General features: G+C 31.8%; 3 protein-coding genes across 4 annotated transcripts in view; 1 reads left to right on the top strand and 2 right to left on the bottom strand.

The window, feature by feature from the left end:
- The window catches only part of LOC126881936 (protein RFT1 homolog), a 71,252-nt gene extending 50,376 nt beyond the window's left edge, over positions 1-20,876 (bottom strand). Inside the window, exons 1-5 of the mRNA XM_050646672.1 lie at positions 20,671-20,876; positions 8,463-8,665; positions 5,798-5,987; positions 1,484-1,789; positions 290-465 (exon numbers count right to left, since the gene is read on the bottom strand). Coding sequence (XP_050502629.1) covers positions 290-465; positions 1,484-1,789; positions 5,798-5,987; positions 8,463-8,665; positions 20,671-20,730 — 935 coding nt within the window. The 5' untranslated portion in view covers positions 20,731-20,876. The remainder of the gene's footprint in view (positions 1-289; positions 466-1,483; positions 1,790-5,797; positions 5,988-8,462; positions 8,666-20,670) is intronic.
- On the bottom strand, positions 17,019-20,655 carry LOC126881937 (uncharacterized). Its single transcript, XM_050646673.1, has 2 exons — positions 19,021-20,655; positions 17,019-18,693 (listed from the first exon to the last, which is right to left on the bottom strand). The coding sequence occupies exons 1-2, from the start codon at positions 19,176-19,178 to the stop codon at positions 18,204-18,206; spliced, it is 648 nt and encodes a 215-aa protein (XP_050502630.1). The 5' UTR covers positions 19,179-20,655; the 3' UTR covers positions 17,019-18,203.
- A 1,554-nt stretch (positions 20,877-22,430) lies between the features above and the next one.
- LOC126881939 (zinc finger protein 227-like) overlaps positions 22,431-24,509 on the top strand; it is a 63,642-nt gene continuing 61,563 nt past the window's right edge. For both annotated transcript variants that reach the window (XR_007697062.1, XM_050646675.1), the window contains exon 1: positions 22,431-23,106. Coding sequence is in view for 1 of the 2 variants with exons in the window: in XM_050646675.1 (XP_050502632.1) it covers positions 22,518-23,106 (589 nt within the window). In the remaining variant the exon portion in view is untranslated. The remainder of the gene's footprint in view (positions 23,107-24,509) is intronic.

The raw sequence follows: 24,509 nt of genomic DNA on the forward strand, positions 1-24,509 counted from the left end.
TTCGTTATCGAACGTATTCGCTACGTATACTAAACATATACGAAGCGAATACGTTCGATAACGAAGCGAAGGGTCAAAAATCGAGTCCCTGTCTACAAGCGGCCCAGTGTAGAGAAAGAGAACACTGGAAAGAACTGAGGGAGGCCTATGTTCAGCAGTGGACGAGAATGGCTGATTGTTGATGATGATGACAACTATACTACAGCAATACTGTTTGAAATAATCATGTATTTTCTTAGTTAGGAATGTGTAATCATACCTACATATTTACTTATTTTATTCTACTTACCTAGCAGCCAAACTTCCCAGATTATTAACAATATCATACATAGATTGTTGGCTGAAAGTCAGTACGGGAGATATTGTCATAACATATCTTTCACCTTCAGTTAATACTTGCTTAACTACAGATTGTTTAAGAAAACTAACTGTTAAGAGACATAATTTTGTATCTAACATGTTTTCCTAAAAGAAATTAAAATTGTACAATTTATTAATAACTAAAAGCTAACTATTTAAACACGATTTAGGTTGTAATATCTTCGCTGTACTACGAAATATATTTCCAGCTTTCTTTGGACGTCATCTTTTTTTTCCAATTTCTCTCTAATTTTTTTGGCATTCGTATAATAGGGAACTTGCACATTTTTTTTATTACATAATAATGTTCAGTTTTGTATAAAAACGAGATTTCCAAAATTTCACGATTCAAAAACTCATAATAACTTAGAAGTACAAATTTAAAGTCTTCTTCTTAAAATAGTTCAAACGACCCGTGACGTCACAGAGTTTGACTATGTGGTTCAGTTTATGGTTATATTTACGTATATTCTTCTTCTTCTTCTTCTTCTTTAGTTTATTGGCCTCCACCTACTTGGGTATTTAGCTAGATCGTCGTCGGGAATAGAGGAAAAATATTTATATTCTAATGACATTTATCGTATGTCACTGTAATAAAATATACCAGTTTGTTGAGATTGCAGTTTGATACAGTTTTTGAAGGAAAGGAAAGAAGGTTTACTATTGAAAATAAAACCATTTTGTAAAAGTACAAATTTTCTATGAATAGTTCAAACGATCAAAAACATTTGTAACGTCACATAACTGTATTTTCTACTGGCGTTTATAATGTCTAATCCAAAATTATATATACAATTGGTGTAGAATGTAAACATACAACCCAGTGACGTCACGACGCGTTTTGGGGTGGCTGGTATAAGTTGAATTTTTAGTCGTCTTTAGGGGCCAAACGAAAGACAAACAAAACTTTTTTATTTTTGATACAGGTTCTAAATTATGTTCTGTTGTGATTTATACCATTATTTTCGAATTTAAAATTTTATGCAAGTTCCCTATTATATACTTGCTACTTGCGTAGTATATAATTTGCTATTATAAAATCACAAAAATGTGCTTGAAATGTTGATTTCAAACCATATACCCTCTCCTCATATGGAAAGTTTTTAAAAAATGTTAAAATTACCGTATTATCCATAATTCCTGGAAATAGCTGCCAAAAGGAAGTGAATGGAAAATCTGCCATATCAGAAAATATAGTTTTAACCTCTTTACTTTCACTTTTTTCTTTACTTTCTTGTTGTTTTCTTTCCTTGACTTTATTTAAAGCTGGAATGTACCAAACAAAGAAACAGTAATAAGCAAGACATAAAATCACTCCAGAAATGATCTGAGCCAGGGAAAATGCATTTAAAGGATAATCTGGATCTGTTTCTACATAATAAACAAATATAATGGTGCGACTAACTACATAAAGTGTATCCAATATGACCTAAAATAAAGAAAAATAGTTTATTATATGGAAATAGAGAAGTTACTGATATTTGTTAATTTAATTTTTTTTTTTTGATAGTTTATTGATAATAATACAAAAGTATATTTTACAAGTCAAATATATACAGAGAGAGTCTGTAATTTGGAATAAATTCAATATCTCAAATACTAATTGTTTTTTTTTTGAAAAATGCCAAGACCCGTCGATTAGTATTTCAAATTGTCCTTTTTGACATACAATAATAATGTATACAGGGTGTCCCAACTTAGAGATATGACGTCATCGTTGATTTTCTTAAATGGCAACACTGTCATTTTGATAGCTATTTTGATAGCGTGTGTAAAGTTATACACAACTGCAAAATGTCAAATTTTTATTACCTGCCATTTACAAGAGAATAAAAAATAACAAAGTTATGAAAAACAAGTAATCAAATAATAATTAAATTTAATTATTTCAATTAAGCAAATATGTACTAATAATGTTGCCCTCAATTATTGTCAAATTGTCAATGGGCAACGTTATGAGCATTTGATTAATTGAAATAATTAAATTCAATTATTATTTGATTACTTGTTTTTCATAACATTGTTATTTTTTATTATCTCGTAAATGGTAGGGAATAAAAATTTGAAACTTTGTAGTTGTGTATAACTTTACACACGCTATCAAAATAGCTATCAAAATGTAGTGTTGCCATTAAAGAAAATCAACAATGACGTCATATCTCTAAATTGGGACACCCTGTATACATTATTATTGTATCTCAAAAATGACAATTTAAAATACTAATCGACGGGTCTGAGCATTTTTTATAAAAACAATTAGTATTTTAATTATTGAATTTATTCCAAATTACAGATATAACTTTTTATTTTCTATTATCTTGTAAATGGTAAAGAATAAAAATTTGATATTTTGCAGTTGTGTTTAACTTTACACACCCTATCAAAATAGCTATCAAAATGACAGTGTTGCCATTTAAGAAAATCAACGATGACGCCATAATATATCTAAACTGGGACACCCTGTATACATTATTATTGTATGCCAAAAAGGACAATTTGAAATAATAATCGACGGGTCCGAGTATTTTTCAAAAAAACAGTTAGTATTTGAGATATTGAATTTATTCCAAATTACAGACTCTGTATAAATACAAAAATGTCAATATTCAGGGTGTCCCGAAAAGATTGGTCATAAATTATACCACACATTCTGGAGTCAAAAATAGTTCAATTGAACCGAACTTACCTTAGTACAAATGTGCTCATAAAAAAAGTTACACCCCTTTGAAGTTACAAAATGAAAATCGATATTTTTCAATATATCGAAACTGTTAAAGATTTTTTATTGAAAATGGACATGTATCATTCTTATGGCAGGATCATCTTAAAACAAAATTATAGTGAGATTTGTCCACCCCATAAAAATTTAATGGGGGTTTTGATCCCTTAAACCCCCCTAAAACTTTTGTGTACGTTCCAATTAATTCATTTTTGTGGTACCATTAATTAAACACAACGTTTTTAAAACTTTTTTGCCTCTTAGTATTTTTTCGATAAGCGAGTTTTTATCGAGATGCGACTTATATTTTAATATATTTACATAAAAATTTTATGGGAGTTTTGTTCCTTTAAACCCCCCAAATGTTTGTGTACGTTCCAATTAAACTATTATTGTGGTACCATTAGTTAAACACAGTGTTTTTAAAACTTTTTTGCCTCTTAGTCTTTTTTTGATAAGTCACCTTTTATCGAGATGTGGCTTCTTTTTCAAAATATACCTAAAAATGTAAATTATAAATACATTTTCATATTAACAGGTCTCTATAATCGTACTTAACCATATACAAATATGTGGTGGATTCGATAAATATTCAAAATATCTCGATAAACACTGGCTTATCGAAAAAGTCCTAAGAGGCAAAAATGTTTTAAAAACAGTGTGTTTAACTAATGGTGCCACACTAATAATTAAATTGGAACGTACACAAAAGTTTGGGGGGTTTAAGGGAACAAAACCACCATAAAATTTTTATGGGGTACACAAATTTTACTTTAATTTTTATTTAAGATGCTGCTGCCATAAGAATGCCACATGTCCATTTTCAATGAAAAATCTCTAAGAGTTTTCGATATATGAAAAAAAAATATTTTAATTTTGTAACTTCAAAGCTGTAACTTTTTTTGTGTGCACTATTGTACATAGGTAAGTGAGGTTCAATGAACCTATTCTTGACCCCAGAATCTGTGGTATAATTTATGACCAATCTTTTCGGGACACCCTGTATACCTACACACAAATATAAATATAAAATACAGTTAACAATCACAGCAAATTAAAATTGGGAGTAAAATACTCCTCAAACGAAAAAAAGGCATTCACTATAAGGTAACTTAATTTTATTCTAGCTGGCAGTATATTGTAAAATTTTATGGCTAAATACCTTGAACCATTTCTGGATCTCTCAAGTCGACCAAATTCTGGTAAAAGATTATTGTTGAATCTGGTAGGATAATTGTGAAAATCTTCATGCACATTATATTAGCTAAGATTTTGTTTAATGTGCAACAAACACTAGATATTATATACGGAAACTCAAGTTAAAATTTTAAAAGTTCAAAAGGAGTTTTCTACAATCTGCTCTATAACCGAGCCCAGAGATAATACGAACACACTTTCTTTGTTGCCCAAACACTTTATCAATATGACAAGAGTGACCCCCAGGAGAGAATAGCATATTATGTAAGATGAGAATGGAAATTGCTATGATAAGCTGTTAAAATAGTTTCCCTGGAAGTCACTTGTAGAAGGTTCCTGAAAAGGAAAAGTTCTCGGGAAAGCTTTTTCGATAGATTAACTATATGTTGTTCCCAGGTTAATCTTGCACATAAATGTACCCCCAGAAACTTCGCCTCAGTTGCACATTGTGGTAGAGCAATGTTTACAATACCAATGTCATTTCTTAAAGTAAAATAAACACTTTATGATTTTGAGTTGTTCAAAGAGAGACGGTTAGTTAAAAACCAATCAAATAAGTTTTTTTTCAGATGTTTGGTAATCAAAGGTGTCGAATTCAGAAGGGTGATAGCTTGCATAGAAAGTAGTGTCATCAGCAAATAAAACAGTGTTCACTGCCAAAACCGAGCCTTGAGGGACACCATAGGCCAGAGTTTGTTTTTGAGTATCACACTGGTTGAAGTGTGATTATACACAAATACCGGCCGACTCTCGTTTTGATCTTCTAAATCATCTCCAATATACATACATATTTTGTTATAGTTCTTTTCTTTTTCTAAAATCTTCTGCAGTGCAGTCACTGAATGTTTTCATCTCCAATTTCGTTGAACTTTCATCGTTTTCATGAAAATTGGCGAGTAGGTAGTTAGAGGATACCTTAAGAAACAAAAGTGACAGTGCCAATTTGCACGTTTACCCTGGGGGTAAAATCGCACCCCCTTGTCGGGGGTGAAAATTATGCTATTAAAAATAACCCCATAAATCGATAAAGGGACAAATTCTAAGTAAAATATGCTATGTTATGTTATGTTATTAAAATATGTTATTATATGTATCAAGTTATGTATTAAAATAACTGAATATTTTTTGAGATATTAAAGACCAAATATAACCCCATAACCATTACCAAATAACCCCATAAATCGATAAAGGGACAAATTCTAAGTAAAATATGCTATGTTATGTTATGTTATTAAAATATGTTATTATATGTATCAAGTTATGTATTAAAATAACTGAATATTTTTTAAGATATTAAAGACCAAATATTTTAATTTTTCTTGAAAAAATGCATGTTTTAAAGCGGTTTTTCATAAATATCTCAAAAATTACAAGGTTTTACAAAAAAGTTTTTGTAAAACAAGTATTTTCGTTTCCCAATGAAACACCCTGTATATTATTTGGTTATCTAGTTAAAACTGGAGCATATTTACAAAACAGTAAAATATAAATCAACAACTATTTACAGCAAACTACGCTTACCTTTAATCTGACAAAACAGAAGTTCTGGGAGACAAGAACTACAACTTGTGACATTTGCTCAACTATACAAGATAATGCGACAGCATAGCAACCGAGTATATATTGATGTAGATATTTGTCTTCTATAGGTGTTAATACATATATCCACACATACACCAACAATATGTTAATAAAAACAGATAATGGAACTCTAAAAACAAACACCAATTGTGCCAGACGTATATAAAAATATTAGACTTGTTCAATTGAAACATATCTTTAATCCAGAAAAAATTTAACAGAAAACATATCTACAATTAACATACAGTAAAACCTCCGTTAACCGAAACCCTTTTAACCGAAACATCGCTTAACCGAAATGGCTGACAGTTACAAAAAGTTCGTCAATAAAAAGTGAATTTAAAAAAAGCAATAAAATTAAGGAAAATGAACATGTTAGAGTGTTTTTTAAAGAAATTTGCTATTTTCTTGTGTTTTTTTTATCAAGATGTTTTGAAGCTATATCTCTCCAATACCATGTAATTTGATATAAGAATAATACAAAAAACAAATGATATTTTTAACCGAAATTCTTGTTATCCGAAACGGCCTTCCCCCAATTATTTCGGTTAACGGAGGTTTCACTGTATTCCATTGTTCCACCATGTTTAAAGAATTTTTGTGACTGTAGGTGGAAAAATTCTTTAACGGCATTTTGTATTTCTTCATCCATTTGAAAACGATTACCGTTTAATGATGCCATTTTCAGTGGCCCAAAGATGTGAAAAACATAGACTGATAAATCGGAACTACAGCGTGATCACTCTTATTTTCGTTGTAGATTTTTTCACTTCTTCAGCAACATGACATGGACGGATTGTTAACAACAAACGCCATTTTGAAGTCACTATACTTAAAATAGTAGTCAAATACAAATAATAGGAACTGATCAGTGTGACATGTACAAACATACCTAACATATTCAAGCTATTGAGAGAGTTCAACACAAGTTCTTAAGATTTGCTGCATTTAAACAAAACCAGAGGGTTGATGAAATTAACTATTCAAATATGGAAAAGTCTCTCAACATAACTTCTCTCCAAATCCGACTCATGCATAAGGATCTCACAATGTTTTATAGTATACTGCACTCCAATAATTTTGGTCCTCAACTATTGGAGAAAATTAGCCTCCATGTTACCAGTAGACAAACGAGGCTAAATTAACTCTTTTACATTAGAGTATACTGCAATCCAATAATTTTGGTCCTCAACTATTGGAGAAAATTAGCCTCCATGTTCCTAGTAGACAAACGAGGCTAAATCAACTCTTTTACATTAGAGTATACTGCACTCCAATAATTTTGGTCCTCAACTATTGGAGAAAATTAGCCTCCATGTTCCCAGTAGACAAACGAGGCTAAATCAACTCTTTTACATTAGACCCCATCGCACAAGCTATGGACACAACTCCTTCATGTCTAGAACACCAAGGTTTGCTAATCAATATTCCCAAAGTTTAGATTGCTATAGTTTTCCAAAAGAATTTAAAGCTCAGCTTAAAAACTGTGTGTGATAGCTTGATGTCCTTGTGTTTTGTACATTTTTTGTTAATGTTTATTATTTAATGTTCCTAGTTTGTATGATTAAAATTTTTAAATTTAATGTAGGTTAGGTTAAAAATCTCCTGTGATTTATTAATAATGTACACTAGACTCTCTCTATAACGAGGCGTATTTGGTTATAACGAGGAAAAATAAAATCGAAGGATATGTTTCTTTACCTGTTTTTGGCGTGGTGATTGCCATAAATAAATAGCATAACTGCCTGTTGTATACAGGAATGCCCAACATCTGTGTGCTTATTGAGACCAGTGCTGTAATAAATTCCACCGCCGCGCCGGTAATAAACTTCTTTCTTCTTGTTTATCTCTCGACCGATATTGAATCGTAGGAAATTTACAATTTACGATGGCCAAATTTCATTGTTGAGAATTTGAGATCGACCATCTACACCTAATAAACTACGTAAGAGGCATCAAAACATTTCAGTGCTGGTGGTATGTACAATATTATTGTTGTCTGATATAACGAGATCCACTTATAACGAGGTAATTAGTCCGCCATTTCAGTTTTCGTTATAGAGGAAGTCTACTGTATAATGTATTTTAATAGGGATGTTCACTAATTTTTAAATATAGTTAAATTCAATAGATTACAAGGTATATAAAAACGTAACAATCATAAAACTGCTTAAAAATGTATATTTTTTAAGATAAATGAGTTCATAATGTTGATTTTCTTGGAGGCTAGAAAAACGGTACCCTGTAGCGAGACTACGGTCTGTGACGTCAGCAGTCGTAACGTCTTTGATCGACGACTAGTTTTGTATACTTATTTACGAAGTGTATTTGAATGTGCGCAGTTTTTTACGTACTTGATTATTAAAAATTTTGTTGAAATTTTGGACAATTATTCCTAGGGTGTTTCTTAATCGTTTTACATGTTTGAAATGACTTTTTAATTTTTTGTGAACATCCCTATTGGGTGATTGCCAGTTGATAAATAAATAAACATTTCAGAATGTCAGTTGAATGATTACAATAATAATTGTTTCCAAGGCTAACCTGACCAAAGATATGTTTCAATTGAACAAGCTTATACAAAAATAAATAAAATATAACTTACGATAACCAAATTTGATTGATAACCTGTGCCCAATTTCTTGAACTAGTATTAGTTAGACAGGCTTTTAAAATGGGCTCTTTTGATAAAAACAAAATAGTCGATTCCAGGAGAAGCAGTCTCACATTCATAATACCCAGGATTTCCTGGCCAACTGTCCTTATTATATAAGCATTTAAAACAAAAGTAATACATCTAAAAAATACCTAAAAATTTAAAATAACATAGTAAATTAACAAAGTAGTTAAAATAACAACAAAAATATTCAAATATTTCAATAATAATGAATGGACCTTCCATTATCAAGTAACTGCAGGTAAAATATACAGGGTGTCACAAGAAGATTTTTCTTCTCCATATGTCTTGTCCGTTGCGGAGGTTGACTATCATCATAACAATTTTAATTTTGTTAACTCGTTCGATGTTAGTCCAAATTATTGGCGTAAGTAAGTTTTCAAGCCATGAATGTCTTCTTCTTCCGGGACCACAATTGCTCTCTATTTCCTGTATTATCAGTTGAAGTATACAATACTTCTCGTTTCATAATATGACCAAGGTATTCAAGTTTCCGTTTCTTAATTGTGAAAGAGATTTCTTTTTGTTTTCCCATTCGGCGCAATATCTCTATATTGGTTGTGTGGGTCATCCAGAATATTTTGAGGATACCTTTGTACAACCATATTTCAAATGCCTCTAGTTTTTTCATTAATGTTTCTGTTATTGTGTAGGCCTCTGCGCCATACAGCAAGACTGGAAATACATAGCATTTTGTCAGCCATATTTTTAGTGGGAGAGATATGTCAAGGGTTCAGAATACAAGTGAACCAAGTCCACTTTAGCTAAATTTGAGTTACAGAAGTTTAAAGTTAAAGCTTCATAACAAAATTACCTGTTAAAATTTTTAAAAGAATATATTCCATATTTAAGAAAATCGAGGAGTAACTTAGACATTTACTTTGCTTTTATTGGCCCCAAATAACTTCTACTGGAACAAATTTCATGTCATTACCCCAAAAAATACAAAAGTGGACTTGGTTCACTTGTATTCTGAACCGTCCATGTAGCAATGGGTGAATATATTTCTAACGTTGTTAAATGTTGCTCTGGCCTTTTCAACTCTAGATCATATTCCGGTTGTTTGATCCCATTTCGAGTTGACACTGTTCCAAGGTATACATATGAGCCTACGTGTTGAATTTATTGGTTTTTTATTTTCAATTGTCTGCCAGGTTTTTGAGTTTTGCTCACCAGCATCCACTCTGTTTTATTTATCTTGAGGTTAAGTCCACTTTCTTCACTTGCTCTTTGTGCCCTGTCCATAATATGCTGAAGTTTCACCTGTGGTTAATGTGTCCAATTATCACATTGAAATTTCAAAAATCTACGAAAAACTGTCTGAACTTAATACCAACAAAGGTCCTGGTCCTGATGGAATTCCCCCTACTTTCCTTAAAACATTCAGCTTAATTCTATCGCGCCCACTTTTTTATATATTTAATAAGTCTCTATTAACAGGGGAATTTCCAGAATACTAAAAAAACTCTGTCACTCCAATATATAAATCAGGTCGAAAATCGGATATAGGATAGGTAACTATCTTAACTATTTATAATGGGAAATAAGCCACAATATTATTAAAAAATGATTTTTATTAACGTTTCGACGCCCAAATCGAGTGCCGTTGTCGAAAAATTTGGGCGTCGAAACGTTAATAAAAATCATTTTTTAATAATATTGTGGCTTATTTCCCATTATAAATAGTTAAAATTGTAAAAATGCCACAAGAAAATAGCTTCAGAACAACATTAGGTAACTATCGTCCCATTTCTATTCTTAGTGCTATTCCTAAAGTTTTGAGAGCATTATTTCCGATTATTTAAGTTATGACTGCTCGCCAATTATAGGGGCCCAACAATTTGGATTTACATCCAAAAAATCAGCAGAATTGGGTCTCATAACATATGTTGATTTTTTGACAGATGCTCTTGAGAGGGGTTTACAAGTTGACTCTGTGTATACTGACTTTTCTAAAGCTTTCGACAAAGTTAATCATGAGCTATTGATTCATAAACTTTATTTATACTGAGTTGATGGCCTTATGTTGAAGTGGCTCAAGAGCTATCTTACGCAAAGATTGCAAATTGTCAGGGTTAATCATTACTATTCTCATACCATCTCTGTTACCTCAGGTGTACCACAAGGATCACACTTGGGACCTCTGTTGTTTAATATATTTATCAATGATCTAATACCCTGTTTCCAAGTAAGTGAAACTTTGTTATTCGCTGATGATTTAAAATGTTTTAAAATAATCACATGTGAGGCTGATTCACTAAGTCTACAAGGTGATATTGATCGCCTATCTAACTGTGTATGCAAAATGGTATGTGTTTGAATGCATCCAAATGCCATATTCTTCATTTTCATCGAACTCATCATCCAATCATCTTCGAATATAGCATAAATAATCTGACCTTACATTCTGCCTCTGAAACTAAGGATCTAGGTGTGATCCTTGACTCCACCCTTAGCTATAAATCACACATTTCCAGTACAACACAGAAGTCTATGAAGATGCTTGGCTTTATAAAGAGAACTACCAGAGACTTTACTAACATCTCAGCTATTAAATCCCTTTATTTCTCCCTGGTTAGATCTCATTTTGATTACTGTTCCACAATTTGGTCCCCCTATTACTTTACTCATAAACTGAAACTTGGGGCTGTCCAACATAATTTTCTGAGATATACTGCCACTAAGATGCATGTATACTACGACTATTCTGCATTAGAGCGCATACTGAACTTACCTCCTCTTGAGGTACGCAGAAAACAAAGAGACTTAATACTTTTATTTAAAATTATCAACGGGCTGTGTAACTGCCCCGAGCTTCTCTACAAAATATCTCTATTTGTCCCCAGTCGTTCGACTAAGCAGGTGCAAACCTTTTGTTTCTTTTCATAGATTCAATTATTCTTACAATAGTGCGGCAGATTCGTGCAAATATTATAAGAATTGTGCATTTAATGATAGAAGCATATCGATACATCATTATCAGACTGCACCAACTCAAAATTTTTCAATATTGAGATAAGTATGAGGAAATGGTTAAAATATGTTTATTTATCAGTTTCAAATTACACCATCTCAAAATTCCAACCCCATTGTAAAAATTTTGACTTGTCAACATGCAAAATCGAATATTTTTTTACAACGTCCTAGTTTCATACCGCATCACTTTGAGTTAGTGCATAATGAAACTTGATCGGTATAACTGTTGTCAGCTACTAACTCAAAATGGTCTGTGAAAGCTGCTTGCACTGACCGTTACTAAATTAAATGTTCGAAACAATTTAGTGATACAGAACGAGAAGAACTGTCAAGTTACTACTGGAGTCTTGGTGATTTAAATAGGCAGCGAGATTATATAGTTAACAATGTAATGCCGGTTAAGCCAAAATATAAATATAAGAAAGAAGGGAGTCATAGAAGCGAAAATATAGCTTATTATTTTGAGATGAGAAATGAAAAAATTAGAGTATGTAAAGTTTTCTTTATGAATACTTTAAACATTTCGAATAGGATAATAATGAAAAAGCATGCACAGCAATTGAAAAAAAAAACAGAGCTAGTGTCTGTGCAGCATGAGAATCGCGGAGGAAAAAAAATGCTGGGCGACCAAGGGTGCTAGATGATGAAAAAGAATTCGTGAGGTCCCACATCAAATCTTTTCCAGTAAATGGTTCTCATTATTGAGGAGCAAGAAAAATTAAATCTCTAAACTTAGCCACCGTGTACAGACTGTACCAAGAAAAATGTAGATGAGAACTGAAAATTCCCGTAAAACTCCATTATTACACCAAGATTTTCAACAGGGAATTTAATATGGCCTTTTTTCAGCCAAAAAAGACCAGCGTTGTAAAAAGTATTACAACAACTTAAGTATGATGCACACATTAGAGACAAAAAATTAGATCCGGTTAGAGAAGGAGTTGGATATCAAGGATTCAAAGGAAGATGACAGTACTGTAGTTTGTTGCTTTCATCTCCAAGTTGTATTATCACTACCAAATGAAGATCGGAGTGATTTTCTTTTTACATGAGACGCCTATCATGTTACAACTTCACTATATTTGATATTTCTCACAAACATAGCTATAGTTTTTTGTGGCACGAACGTATCGCAAGCAGAGGTGTTAATGAAATAAGTACGTGTCTTTGAAATTATCTAAAGAACCATGCGACCTCAATATGAGCACATATTTTACTCCGATAATTGCCTGGGCCAAAACAAAAAAAGTTCTTTGCTTGCTTGATTTTATATTGCTGCTCTATATTTTATCGCAAATGGTACCGATAATAATTAGCATGGCTAAGAAAACTTCCTATAAAAATATCGGAAAAGAAATGAAAGGCAGAATTTACAAAACAGTCATCAGACCAATAATCACATACGCGGCAGAAACACTACCCGACAGTGCCCGACACAGAGAGGACAAAAGATTGCTCGAAATAGCGGAGATGAAAACCCTTCGAAAAATCGATGGTAAGACTCTATATGGGACAGAGCTAGAAGTGCAGATATACGACGGAGATGCAAGGTGGATAACATTAATAACTGGGTAAGAAACAGAAGAATAGAATGGAATGACCACATAAGCCGAATGACAACAAATATAGTAGTCAGGACAGCGAGAGACGGTTCTCCAATAAGAAGACGATCAGTGGGAAGACCACGAAAACGATAGAAAACGACAACTTACTAGAGGCACATTGAAAAAACAGACAGAGTCATATCTATACAAAAAGAAGAAGAAGAGAAGAATAAAACTGGACGGCCTGGTACGATACAGAAGAAATTGCCGAAGTATATAAAGTAAAAATTTACAAAAAATTGGGAAAATTTTTATATAAATGAAGCCGGAGACAAAATAAAATGGAGAGAATCTAAGAGTTGAGAAAAACCAGCCACACAAAATAATGTAAAAGAAGTCTGATTTTGGACGAAAATTATAACGTCATAAATATTCGATAAAACAGAACGAGCATGGCTTATGAAGAATTCCAGAACTTACCAACTTCTGCCGCTGCTGAAGAAAGTGACAATTCAGAATTATTTTGATTTTATTATATTTTTTCATAATAAGGAAACAACAATGCTATTATAAGAAAAAAAAATACTTAAATAATTTTATTTGATTTCCATACAAATACCCTATACAAAATGCACTAACTGTTAAAAAATTATGTGTCAACAGTTTCATAGTGCACCAACTCAAAAAAAAATCTAAATTCTTTAAAAAAAATTAATCAAAAATTATCATCTAAAAGAACCATAAAATAAACATCTAATTCCAAAATTTTGTTCCATTTGAAAAACAAATGGACCATTTACAACAGATTAAAAATATTTGCTCCCAGAAAAAATAAGTTAAAGCTGATTTGTGAAAAACTATGTTTTTTGAGTTGGTGCACTCTGATACTGATGTATCGATATAATTTGGAAGACATATACTACAAATATAAAGGTTCAAATTTAGATATGAGGCCGTCTCAGATTTTGCCTTTTACAAAAATGGCGGGCATTCAAAATGTCGACTAAAATATGTGACTAAAAGCACAATAACTTTTGAATGAAAACTCCCGATTTCAACCAAATTTGGTATCTAGGTTCTTTTTTTGACGTGTAAGATCGAGATCTTGAATCGAAAGAAACGGTTTACCAGAAGTTGTGTTTTTTATGATTTTTTACGTAAAAATATTGTTTTTTTTTTCAATTATTTCACCCTGTATATATTAATTTTTCAAAAAGATAATACTGGAAATAAAAAGAGTGTAAAAATATTTTTTAGGAAATATTTTGAACTTTTTAGTTATGTTAATTACCATTTAATAAATGCATAACTTATCTTCGCATGTACCTATGTGTGGTAGATTCGTGCAAATAGTATAAGAATTATTATTGTGCGATTAATGGTATAAGCATGTAATTTGGACCAAATATGTTACACATACAAAGGTTCAAATTTAGATATGAGGCCATCTCAGATTTTGTCTGTTGCAAAAATGGCGGGCATTCAAAATGGCGACTATACATATGTGACTAATAGCACGATAACTTTTGAACGAAAAGTTCGATTTCAACCAAATTTGACATATAGGTTCTTTTTTATGCATAAGATCGAGATCTTGAACCGGAAGAATCGGTTTACCAGAAGTTGTGCTTTTCCTGATTTTTTATGTAAAAATATGTTGTTTTATTTTTTCAATTCTTTCACCCTGTATATATTAATTTTTCAAAAAAGTAATACCGGCGTTGAAAAGAGCGTAAAGATATTTTTTAGGAAATATTTTGAACTTTTTAGTTATGTGCATAACGTATCTTCACATGTAGCTATGAGCGGCAGATTTGTGCAAATATTATAAGAATTATTACACTTGTGCATTTAACGGATCTCCGAGGGTACAATAGAAGCAAATAATTTGGGCCACTAATACTACACATATAAAGGTTCAAATTTAGATATGAGGCCATCTCAGATTTTGCCTTTTACAAAAATTTTAACTATTTATAATGGGAAATAAGCCACAATATTATTAAAAAATGATTTTTATTTGTAAAAATTGTAAAAATGCCACAAAAAAATAGCTTCAGAACAAAATTTTTACAAAAATGGCGGATATTCTTAAAATATTTGCACGAATCTGCCGCATATAGGTACATGTACATGTGAAGATACGTTATGCATTTATAAATGGTAATTAACATAACTAAAAAGTTCAAAATATTCCTAAAAAATATTTTTACACTCATTTCAATGGCGGTATTACCTTTTTTAAAAATTAATATATACAGCGTGAAAGAATTGAAAAAAAACAACATATTTTTATATAAAAAACCAACAGAAACACAACTTCTGGTAAACCCCTTCTTCCGGTTCAAGACTTTGATCTTACTCATCAAAAAAAGAACCTAGATACCAAATTTGGTTGAAATCGGACTTTTCATTCAAAAGTTATTGTGCTTTTAGTCACATTTTGAATGCCCGCCATTTTTGTAAAAGGCAAAATCTGAGACGGCCTCATATCTAAATTTAAACCTTTATATTTGTAGTATATGTCTTCCAAATTATATACTTTTATCATTAAATGCACAATTCTTATAATATTTGCACGAATCTGCCGCACATATGTACATGTGAATATACTTTATGCATTTATTAAATTGTAATTAACATAACTAAAAAGTTCAAAATATTTCCGCTCTTTTCAATGGCGGTATTACCTTTTTGAAAAATTAATACATACAGGGTGAAAGAATTGAAAAACAGACAACATATTTTTACTTAAAAAACCAGGAAAAACACAAATTCTAGTAAACCGATTCCTTTGGTTCAATAGCCCTATCTTATACATCAAAAAAAGAACCTATATACCAAATTTGGTTGAAATCAGACGTTTGGTTCAAAAGTTATCGTGCTATTAGTCACATATCGACTCGTCCAACGAAGACTGTACTAACTCAATTTTTGGCGTTTTTGAGTTACACCCCTGAAAAATTAGATAACCGTGATGCCTTTCAACGAACAAAGTTCTAAGTTAATTTGTTCACGTTTAGGCAACCAATTTTGCACTTTGATACTGTACTAACTTCTATATCTTTACATTATCCAACGAAAACTATCCTATCTCAAAGTTAGTATAGTCTTCCTCGGCATTCTGAACGGAAACGTCGTTGTCTCGTGAGTTAGTATAGTTTTCGCATTTTAAGGTTAAGTAAAGTACGCCTACATGAACAACTTTGTTTACGTTATAAAAGTTGTACAGCGTATAAATTTCTATTATTAAAAATAATACATGTGAATAGAAGGTGCATTTTATAAGTATAAATAAGTATCCAGGATGTACTATCCAGGATTTTCCCGATTTTTTCAAGCGAATACTGTACTAACTCATTCAAAAACCATATAAAGAAAAAAAATTGACATGTTCAAAAGCACAAGTGGAACAATACGGCAAACACAATGGATAAATATAAAAACAATTTAGTAAATAAGAACCCCTGATTTTTTGCATGAATCAAAACTTTATCTTGCTTTATTCGAAAACTTAAAAAAATGAGTTAGTATAGTCTTCGCTGGATGAGTCGGTATGTATAATCGCCATTTTAAATGCCCGCCATTTTTGTAAAAGGCAAAATCTGAGATGGCCTCATATCTAAATTTGAACTTTTATATGTGCAGTATATGTGGTCAAAATTATATAATTCTATCATTAAATGCATAATTGTTTCACATATCGGCTGCACTACAACACATTTATTCCTAGAACTCTTCGATTAGCTAACTCATTAAATAACCTCGAAATTTTTAATATATCAGTTTCCCGCTTTAAAAATCATATTTCTTCCCTAACTTCTTAACTTTTTATTACTTTCGGCCAGAGCTTTTGTATTGTGATTAGTGTTACATGACCTGTATGTATTAGATAACTCAAAACCGTTATACCTTGGAACATGTCTGAATTGATTTATTGCTTGTAATTGTACTGACCTATATCGTTAGGCTAGAATGACAGGGTTCCAACTAACCACAACCTAGTTTTGAGAAAACAGTCCCCAAAGTTTAACCTTGACACCACACAAGTGTTTTTGATATATTGTTTGATTTTTGTGTACACACTTCTTAGTTATATACATAACAAGGTTTTGGCTGGTAAAAAAGAAAAAAATGCTCCTTAGTAAGAAATTTACAATTTTTTTTTGTTTACAGTTGGAACCTTGTCACTTTTTAAACTTGACATTTTATGTGTGACAAGGTTCTATGTGGTAGGTGGAACCTTCTCATACCAAAGTAAATGATTTATTTAGTCTGATCCATAGGTATAGTTAGTAGGATTCTGAAATAATTACACTGGTATAAATTTCAATTACTATGACTTTATTTTAAAGAAAGGTACAGTAAGTGTTTTTGACCTATGTCAACATTTTCACAGTTTTAATAATGTGGTGTAGAACGCTGTGTCTTGCAAGGGCATAAACTGTAACATTGACTTGATATCCTTTATTTTTTTCGCCGAGAGTGTTGCCTTGGAGTTCACTAGGTGTTTGGGTTTTATCAATTTCTAGATTGGTGCGTTTTCTTCGGCTTGTCTTTGCGTGCTTTTTTGTGTCACTCTTCCTTTCTTGGATGCCAATACAACAAACCTCAAGATACGGTCACTGCATTCTCTTCCAAAAAAGAGGTTTTGAATGAGATCAAATGCAGGGATTGTGCGAATTCTAAAACTGAAACTTGGATGAATGGGACCAACTGAAAATTTAATACTTTAGAGGATGAAATACGTCGATACATACTTAGCTTAACAGGCACAACATTTTCCTCCCTACACTTATCTGTGTAAAGTTTGTACATTTTAGCTAAATTGAGGTTTGAATCCAGATACTTTCTTTGTGTTGTGGCCCTACAGTAATGAGACTCAACATTGGGAAAAGATTTTATGTGATTTCTCACAGTTTTTTTTATTTCTTCATTGAGGCGTCTTGAACTTTGGGCACTTTTGCCCCTACCGTCCGGCTTGGGTGTATTGGTGACCTCATCTTTGTTATTATGAACCGTATAGACAGGTTTTTGTGAGATGCTTAGCGTTCCTAAGCAAAATTTTTTGCAGACTTGTACCTTTTGGTTACCAACATCAAAGAAGTACCTAAAAGTGAATTTTTCGTATGATTCTCTGTTCCTATCTTTAGGTCTTTCTGACTGATATTTTGTGGTTGTACCCAAGATATTGATGTTTTCCATTCTGATTCATGCCATAAAACGCCTTAAACAAAGCTTGTCTTTCATTTTCACTAATAGATACCCCACATTTGAATTTACAGTCATTTAAACAGTCCTTCAAACTTTTAACTTCTTTAGCGGGCTCTACAACTCCTCTACGACTCACATAAGATTCCCCTTTTTGATGGCTGATATAACGTTTCTGGCTTTTCCAAGAAGAAACATCCCTTTTTCTTCTCTTAACAGGAGGAGGTTTAGTGTTTGTTACCTGATCAATAATAACTTCTTCCCCAACCGGATTTATAGGCAAATGGACCTCATCATTTGAAGTAGTTTGGTGAGCGCCAGCGGTTGAAGTTGATGGGAGATCAATGGGCATCAACGCTGGTTTTGATTTGGTTGCCGTTGTTGAAATATCTGCAGGAACACGCTTCTTGGCTTTATTTCTGGGTCGCCTGCAAAATACCACTAGAATTAGCTGCTAAAATAGTATGACTATGACTATATACTAGTTTAAAAACCTCAAATGAATCATTTGAAATACCATAAGTCTATTTACTCTCCAAATGGAAGTTTAAAAATTGATTATGTGCAATAGAACTTTTGAAAAGTAGGCTATTTAAAAAAACTAAACTAAAGCGATAAAACTTTAATGTTTTGAAACATGTGGATTTAAATAATAAATTATGGAATTTTTAACGTTATTTGTACTTTGATTTAAAAAAAATGACTAGATTCCACGAAGTAAAGGTTTCAACAATAAAAAATAGAGGTTAGCTTACCTGTCAGTAATTTCTTCATTTTCATCGCTTAAACTTTCTGATGATGGGGAGTAAGAATCACCCGAGTCCTCTAATTCTTCATCCTCACTTAATAACTCAGTAATAAGTCGTCCCAACTCATTTAGTTCCGTCATTGTTATAAACAACAATGAAAACATAACCTCAATACTAGACAGTGAACATGAACAGCTGTTGCAGTTGGAACATTGTCAAACGAATACATGCAAATCTTAATTATTGGTTGAGTGACAAGGTTTCATGTGTCACCTGAAACCATGTCATTCTAGTTTTGTTTTATTTATGTTCACAGATGGAACCTTGGCATTGTAATAAGTCAGAATTACGTTGTTAGACAGCGCTGTTGTCAGATCAAAAGATAAACAAGATCAGTTGGAACCTTTTCACACTAATAACTCCAAATATGCGATTTTGTTAGTTGGAACCCTGTCATTCTAATCTAACGATATGTTATCTTATTTTTTTTTTGTAACTGTACTACTCATAGAATTATTTTTCTCAAACCACATTGTTATGTTATATTATGATAATTTATAACACTGTAACATTTATATCTGAATAGGGCTTGCCCGTGAATAAATAAATAAATAAAGTTTATCAATACTGCTGACAAGTACCGTATCGTCAAGTACTGCGGCAAGTATCGTATGCATATCAGATATTTTTTGTCACTTCCCCATTGATTTTTATACCTACATTTGTTTCATTCAGTGCTGTTTTAAAAATTAGTTCAGGATGACTATTAAAAAGGAGAGGGGAAAAACACATCCCTGCCACACATCTTTTCTGGTCTCAATGCTCTGTGAACAAATTGCCAACTTTTATCCTGGCTGTATGATTCCAGTACGGACTTGTCACAATTCTGTTTCCTTATCATCAATTCCTGTTTTGGAGAATTTCAATTAGTTGGTCATATCATGTCTTGCATTGTCAAAGGCCTTTGAGTAATCCACAAAGCATTTGCAGACATCCTTGTTCATATCTCTACACCTCTGTACATACACTTGCATAAGTCAATTTGGCCTCCCTTCTCTATATGCAAAAGAACATCCAGAAAAAAATTACGGGGTGTTAAAATTACAAAATAAATCTAAATTTCTTAATATTACTCCAAACCGGTTTCAAACTTTTTTATGAAAATGTATTATATTTATGTCTTAGTGTTAGCCTTGAATGGTGTGCAATTTGATTCTTTAAAAAATTTCAGACCATTACCCATATGCAAGCAAATGATTAATATAAAATTCTTAATTGTATGTCAAAAAATGCACAATAACTACCTCTTATAACCCACCAAATTTCATTGGCATATCTTTACGGGTTTTAGAGCAATAAATAAATTGTCAGTTTGTAAGAACAATTTTTACACCCCTTATCTCAGAAACGAAGTATTTGCGGACATATGTTTATAGAGCAAACTGTCATTATATTTTCATGTAGAATTACCCCTTAAAGTTTGTCATTTTTATTTAGAAACACCCTGTATAAGGGAAGTTTGTCTTAATCCAATTTCCATACATATTAATTTAAATATTCGAATGCCAACAATTTTAATTGATTTGGTGGATGAAAAATATGAATGAATATGAATAACATCTATGTTCATCCTTAAATGTTGTAAGTACTAATTACCTGAAAAATTATACTGAAAGAAGCGTTTTCAACGCTACTTTTTAGAACGTTGCGCCCCATATTTGTTATTTAATAATTTAAATCATCCTTATTTTAAGATAAGATTTCGATAAAGCCAAGAAAACATCATCATCTGTAGGAGTTGCCAACAAATAGTAAGGTTAATAACTTATTCTTTTTCTTTTTGCTGTTCTTAGATTTAATTTTGGCCTCGACTTCAGCCTTTTGGCCAGACAAAGTCACAGCCACCTTTACTTTACAAGCCATGAAGAGAAAAAGGCAACGTCGCAATTGATGACGTCGGTAGTTTGACTTTCGGACTACTGGCCCTGGATTCCGTGCACTGTAGATATCTACATGTCGCTTTCTATTGGTGTCAATTTTCGTAAAAATATTTGAATTTTAGCTTTAATTGAATTATTTTCTAGTTTTGCTAGGTTATACTCTAATTGATGCTGAAGTGAGACTTAGTAAAACAAGAAAATATTTGAATTAAAACTAAAAATTAAAATATATTGACACTGCGCATATCGCTTTCTATTAATGTCAATATATTTGAATTTTTAGTTTTAATTCAAATATTTTCTTGTTTTACTAAGTCTCACTTCAGCATCAATTAGAGTATAACCTAGCAAAACTAGAAAATAATTCAATTAAAGCTAAAATTCAAATATTTTTACGAAAATTGACACCAATAGAAAGCGACATGTAGATATCTACAGTGCACGGAATCCAAGTCCTGCTTTCGAAACTACGACTTTAAAGTATAAATTCAAGTAAAATTTATAGTAATTTTTGAGTCGAACAGGAAAATATCTCAATTAGAAGCTTTTACAAAATCAAATTAAAAGTAATTCCTTGTAAGTAACGTTTATTATACAAAAAAAGCAAATAATGACAAGAATATGTGTAAAATACTTTATTTTAAATAAATAATATCTTATTTTAAATTATATACAAAATATCGCTAGAAATAACTATAAAAACATTTGCTCACAATGTTTGATATGCATTGTTAGGGTTTAGTTAGAGTAGATAACTTTCTTTATTGTTATCGCCCATATCGCGTTATTTTTCTTTTTATACTTTTTTGAAGATTCCCATTACTTTGATGGCTGCTATTTTTGTATAATTATTTAAAACAATATTATACATAATTTTTATAACAGCAGAATAAACTTTGAAGGCATTTTCCCCACATTCACACTAAAATTCAAAATTTAAGTGAAATCCTTCATGCTGTTGTAAACTTTTCATTACCAAAGAATAACATCAGCTGACAATAATTGTTTTGCAAAAATAATTTTTTAAGATTGGGATTGTTAATAATAAATTCAAATGTTAAACAAAGGTGATAATAAATAAATTTTACTGAATCCGTTGCTATAAGCACAAACCATCCCTTTGCAAATAATCATAGTAATCTGCTCCAGTTGTCTCTCCTTTACTGCAAAAAACAAGCTGTTTGAACTAGAATCATCTTAATAATATAACTTTTAAAGCTCTTTATAAGTTGTAGCACAAAATATTGTAAAATTTTTCAGTTTCTCTGTAAATATGGTGTGTTACAAACAAATGAGAACTGACAGACTAACTAACCGGTCTACCATTAGATGTTGCCAAGTTTCAACTTAATGGCTAAAGTAAAGGTGGCTGTGGCACTTGTCACTTTTGCTTTATGCCGTGATGTGTTGTCATTTGTCATAACTGTCATAATATAACAAATAAGTCAAGTCATTTGTCTTTTCTTGTCCGTTTTGTCATATATTTTTTTTATGAAAAATTTGCATATTCTGCATTGGAATTGGAAATTGGAACCAGTACCAGTAATTTAGTTTAAATTCGAAATGGAGTTAAGTGAAGATTCTATAAAAAGAAAACAAAATGTTTTAATATGTGTCAAAGATGGAGATTCTCAAGAGCAACATGTACAAGTTAAATCAGAATGCATGTTTGAAAGTAATTACACACAAGATTCTTTGTCAGACTCCTATTGTTCCGACGATATTAAAATAGAAGAACATGTGTTACAATGCGACAAAGATGGAGATTCTTTAGAGCAACATGTTAATGTACAAGTACTAGTTTCAGAACTGGAAGAATCGGAAAAATGCATGTTTGAAAGTAATTATACACAACATTCCTTGTCAGACTCGTATTGTTCTGATGATATTAAAATAGAAGAACATATATTACAATGTGAAATAATTAGCCCATTCCCCCTCATTTCGAAGCAAGAAGTAAAGACAGAACTCAAAAAAGAACTGGATGAACATAATTTAGGAGTAAATCATGGGTGTGACACTCATAATACAAAAGAATTAGACTCTGAAAAAGATGTAAAATTGCAGATAGGAACTTCAACTGACATACATCATGAAAAACATTGTAGAAGCATGAAAACATCAAAATTACTGTCCACCATTGGCAAACAAAGTAAGTTTTAGTCTATTTATAGAGTTAACCCTCCTGTATCCATGCCTCATAAGATTATATGAGTGGACACACTGCAATACCTAATGTTAAGCATAGAAAAAACAGTATTAGAAGTAAAAAATATCAAAAATTTGGTAGAAAACAAAAGAAAAGCGTTATTTAAGAGAGAGAAACACAGAGAGAGACTGGACCTTGTTAGGAAGGGGGAAGGGACCCCACAACACTCCTTATGGAAAAGTGGTCACGGTCAAATTTAACGAAAGTTTGGTCAATGATACTTCTTGATATGTACATTAAAAAAGTCCATGTGACCTTACTTACAGTATGAAAAATGAAAGAATACCCATGAACGAACATATAAAACACGCTGTATTTTCCTGTCACCGTGTCACACAAAAAATTGACCAGCGCAAATACATGTAATAATTATTATTACATGAACTTGCACTGGTCAATTTTCTTTGTGACACGGTGACAGGAAAATACAGCATGTTTTATATGTTCGTTCATGGGTATTCTTTCATTTTTCCGACTGGACTTAAGAAGAGAGACTCATTTTCTTCATGGATACTTGCGCCTTGTATATGAATTCGTGGTCAAAAATAGATGTATCATATTTTAGTCTTCAGGAAACCTCCAAAAAGGTGTGATATAAAATGTGTTACTAGAGCGATATGAGAATTATGTTTTCATGAATGCTTCACATTTATGCAGTACTAGCAAAGCTGCAGTTCTGACTTATCTTTAAAATACCACTGAACAGTGGCGGATCTAGGGGGGATGGGGGAATTCCGCCCGTATCACAGTCCAGAACTAAAGAAAAATATGTCGAAACATAAAAAATACATTAGCTGATATGAAACTTGTCCCGCATATCAGATATAAGATAAGTAGAGAGTATGGACTTGATCTCAATAAAACAAAGTACCTGGTAGTCAGTAAACACTAAGGGCCGGTATTTCAATAGCTACTTAAGCTTTTGCTTAGCTAAGCCTGTGTCAAAAGTTAAGGAGAAGCTTAAGCTGGGTGCCGTATTTCCATCATTGTCTTAACTAAACTGATGCTCGGCTGTAAAGTTAATTGGTTTGGTACCTCTGAATACGTCAAAGTGCCAGAGGTAAAAACCACTACTGTTGACATTTAATTTTATCTTGTCATCTGTATCAATGTTATTTTTACTTCACTTAATTTTGTGTACATGGTACATGTGTTTTTAGTTTATTGTCTATATTTTCTCTGGTTATATTTTTATTGTTATTTTGCATAAGCAATAGATCCGTCTTTGTAATTTTGTTTATTGGATATATTCCTTAAAATGTCAAATTGGAATGTAAGTTTATTTTTGTAAAATAAATATACCTACCAAGCATTGTAGAAATAAACAATTTTCATGTGCCTACACC

This window comes from Diabrotica virgifera, chromosome 3 (genome assembly GCF_917563875.1).
Source record: "Diabrotica virgifera virgifera chromosome 3, PGI_DIABVI_V3a".
In the NCBI taxonomy this organism is placed as follows: Eukaryota; Metazoa; Arthropoda; class Insecta; order Coleoptera; family Chrysomelidae; genus Diabrotica; species Diabrotica virgifera.

Coding starts and splice junctions, on each gene's coding strand:
- LOC126881937 (XM_050646673.1), bottom strand. CDS start 19,178: ATGTTTTCATTGTTGTTTATAACAATGACGGAACTAAATGAGTTGGGA. Junction 18,694..19,020: donor AATGAAGAAATTACTGACAG/GTAAGCTAACCT, acceptor GGTATTTTGCAG/GCGACCCAGAAATAAAGCCA.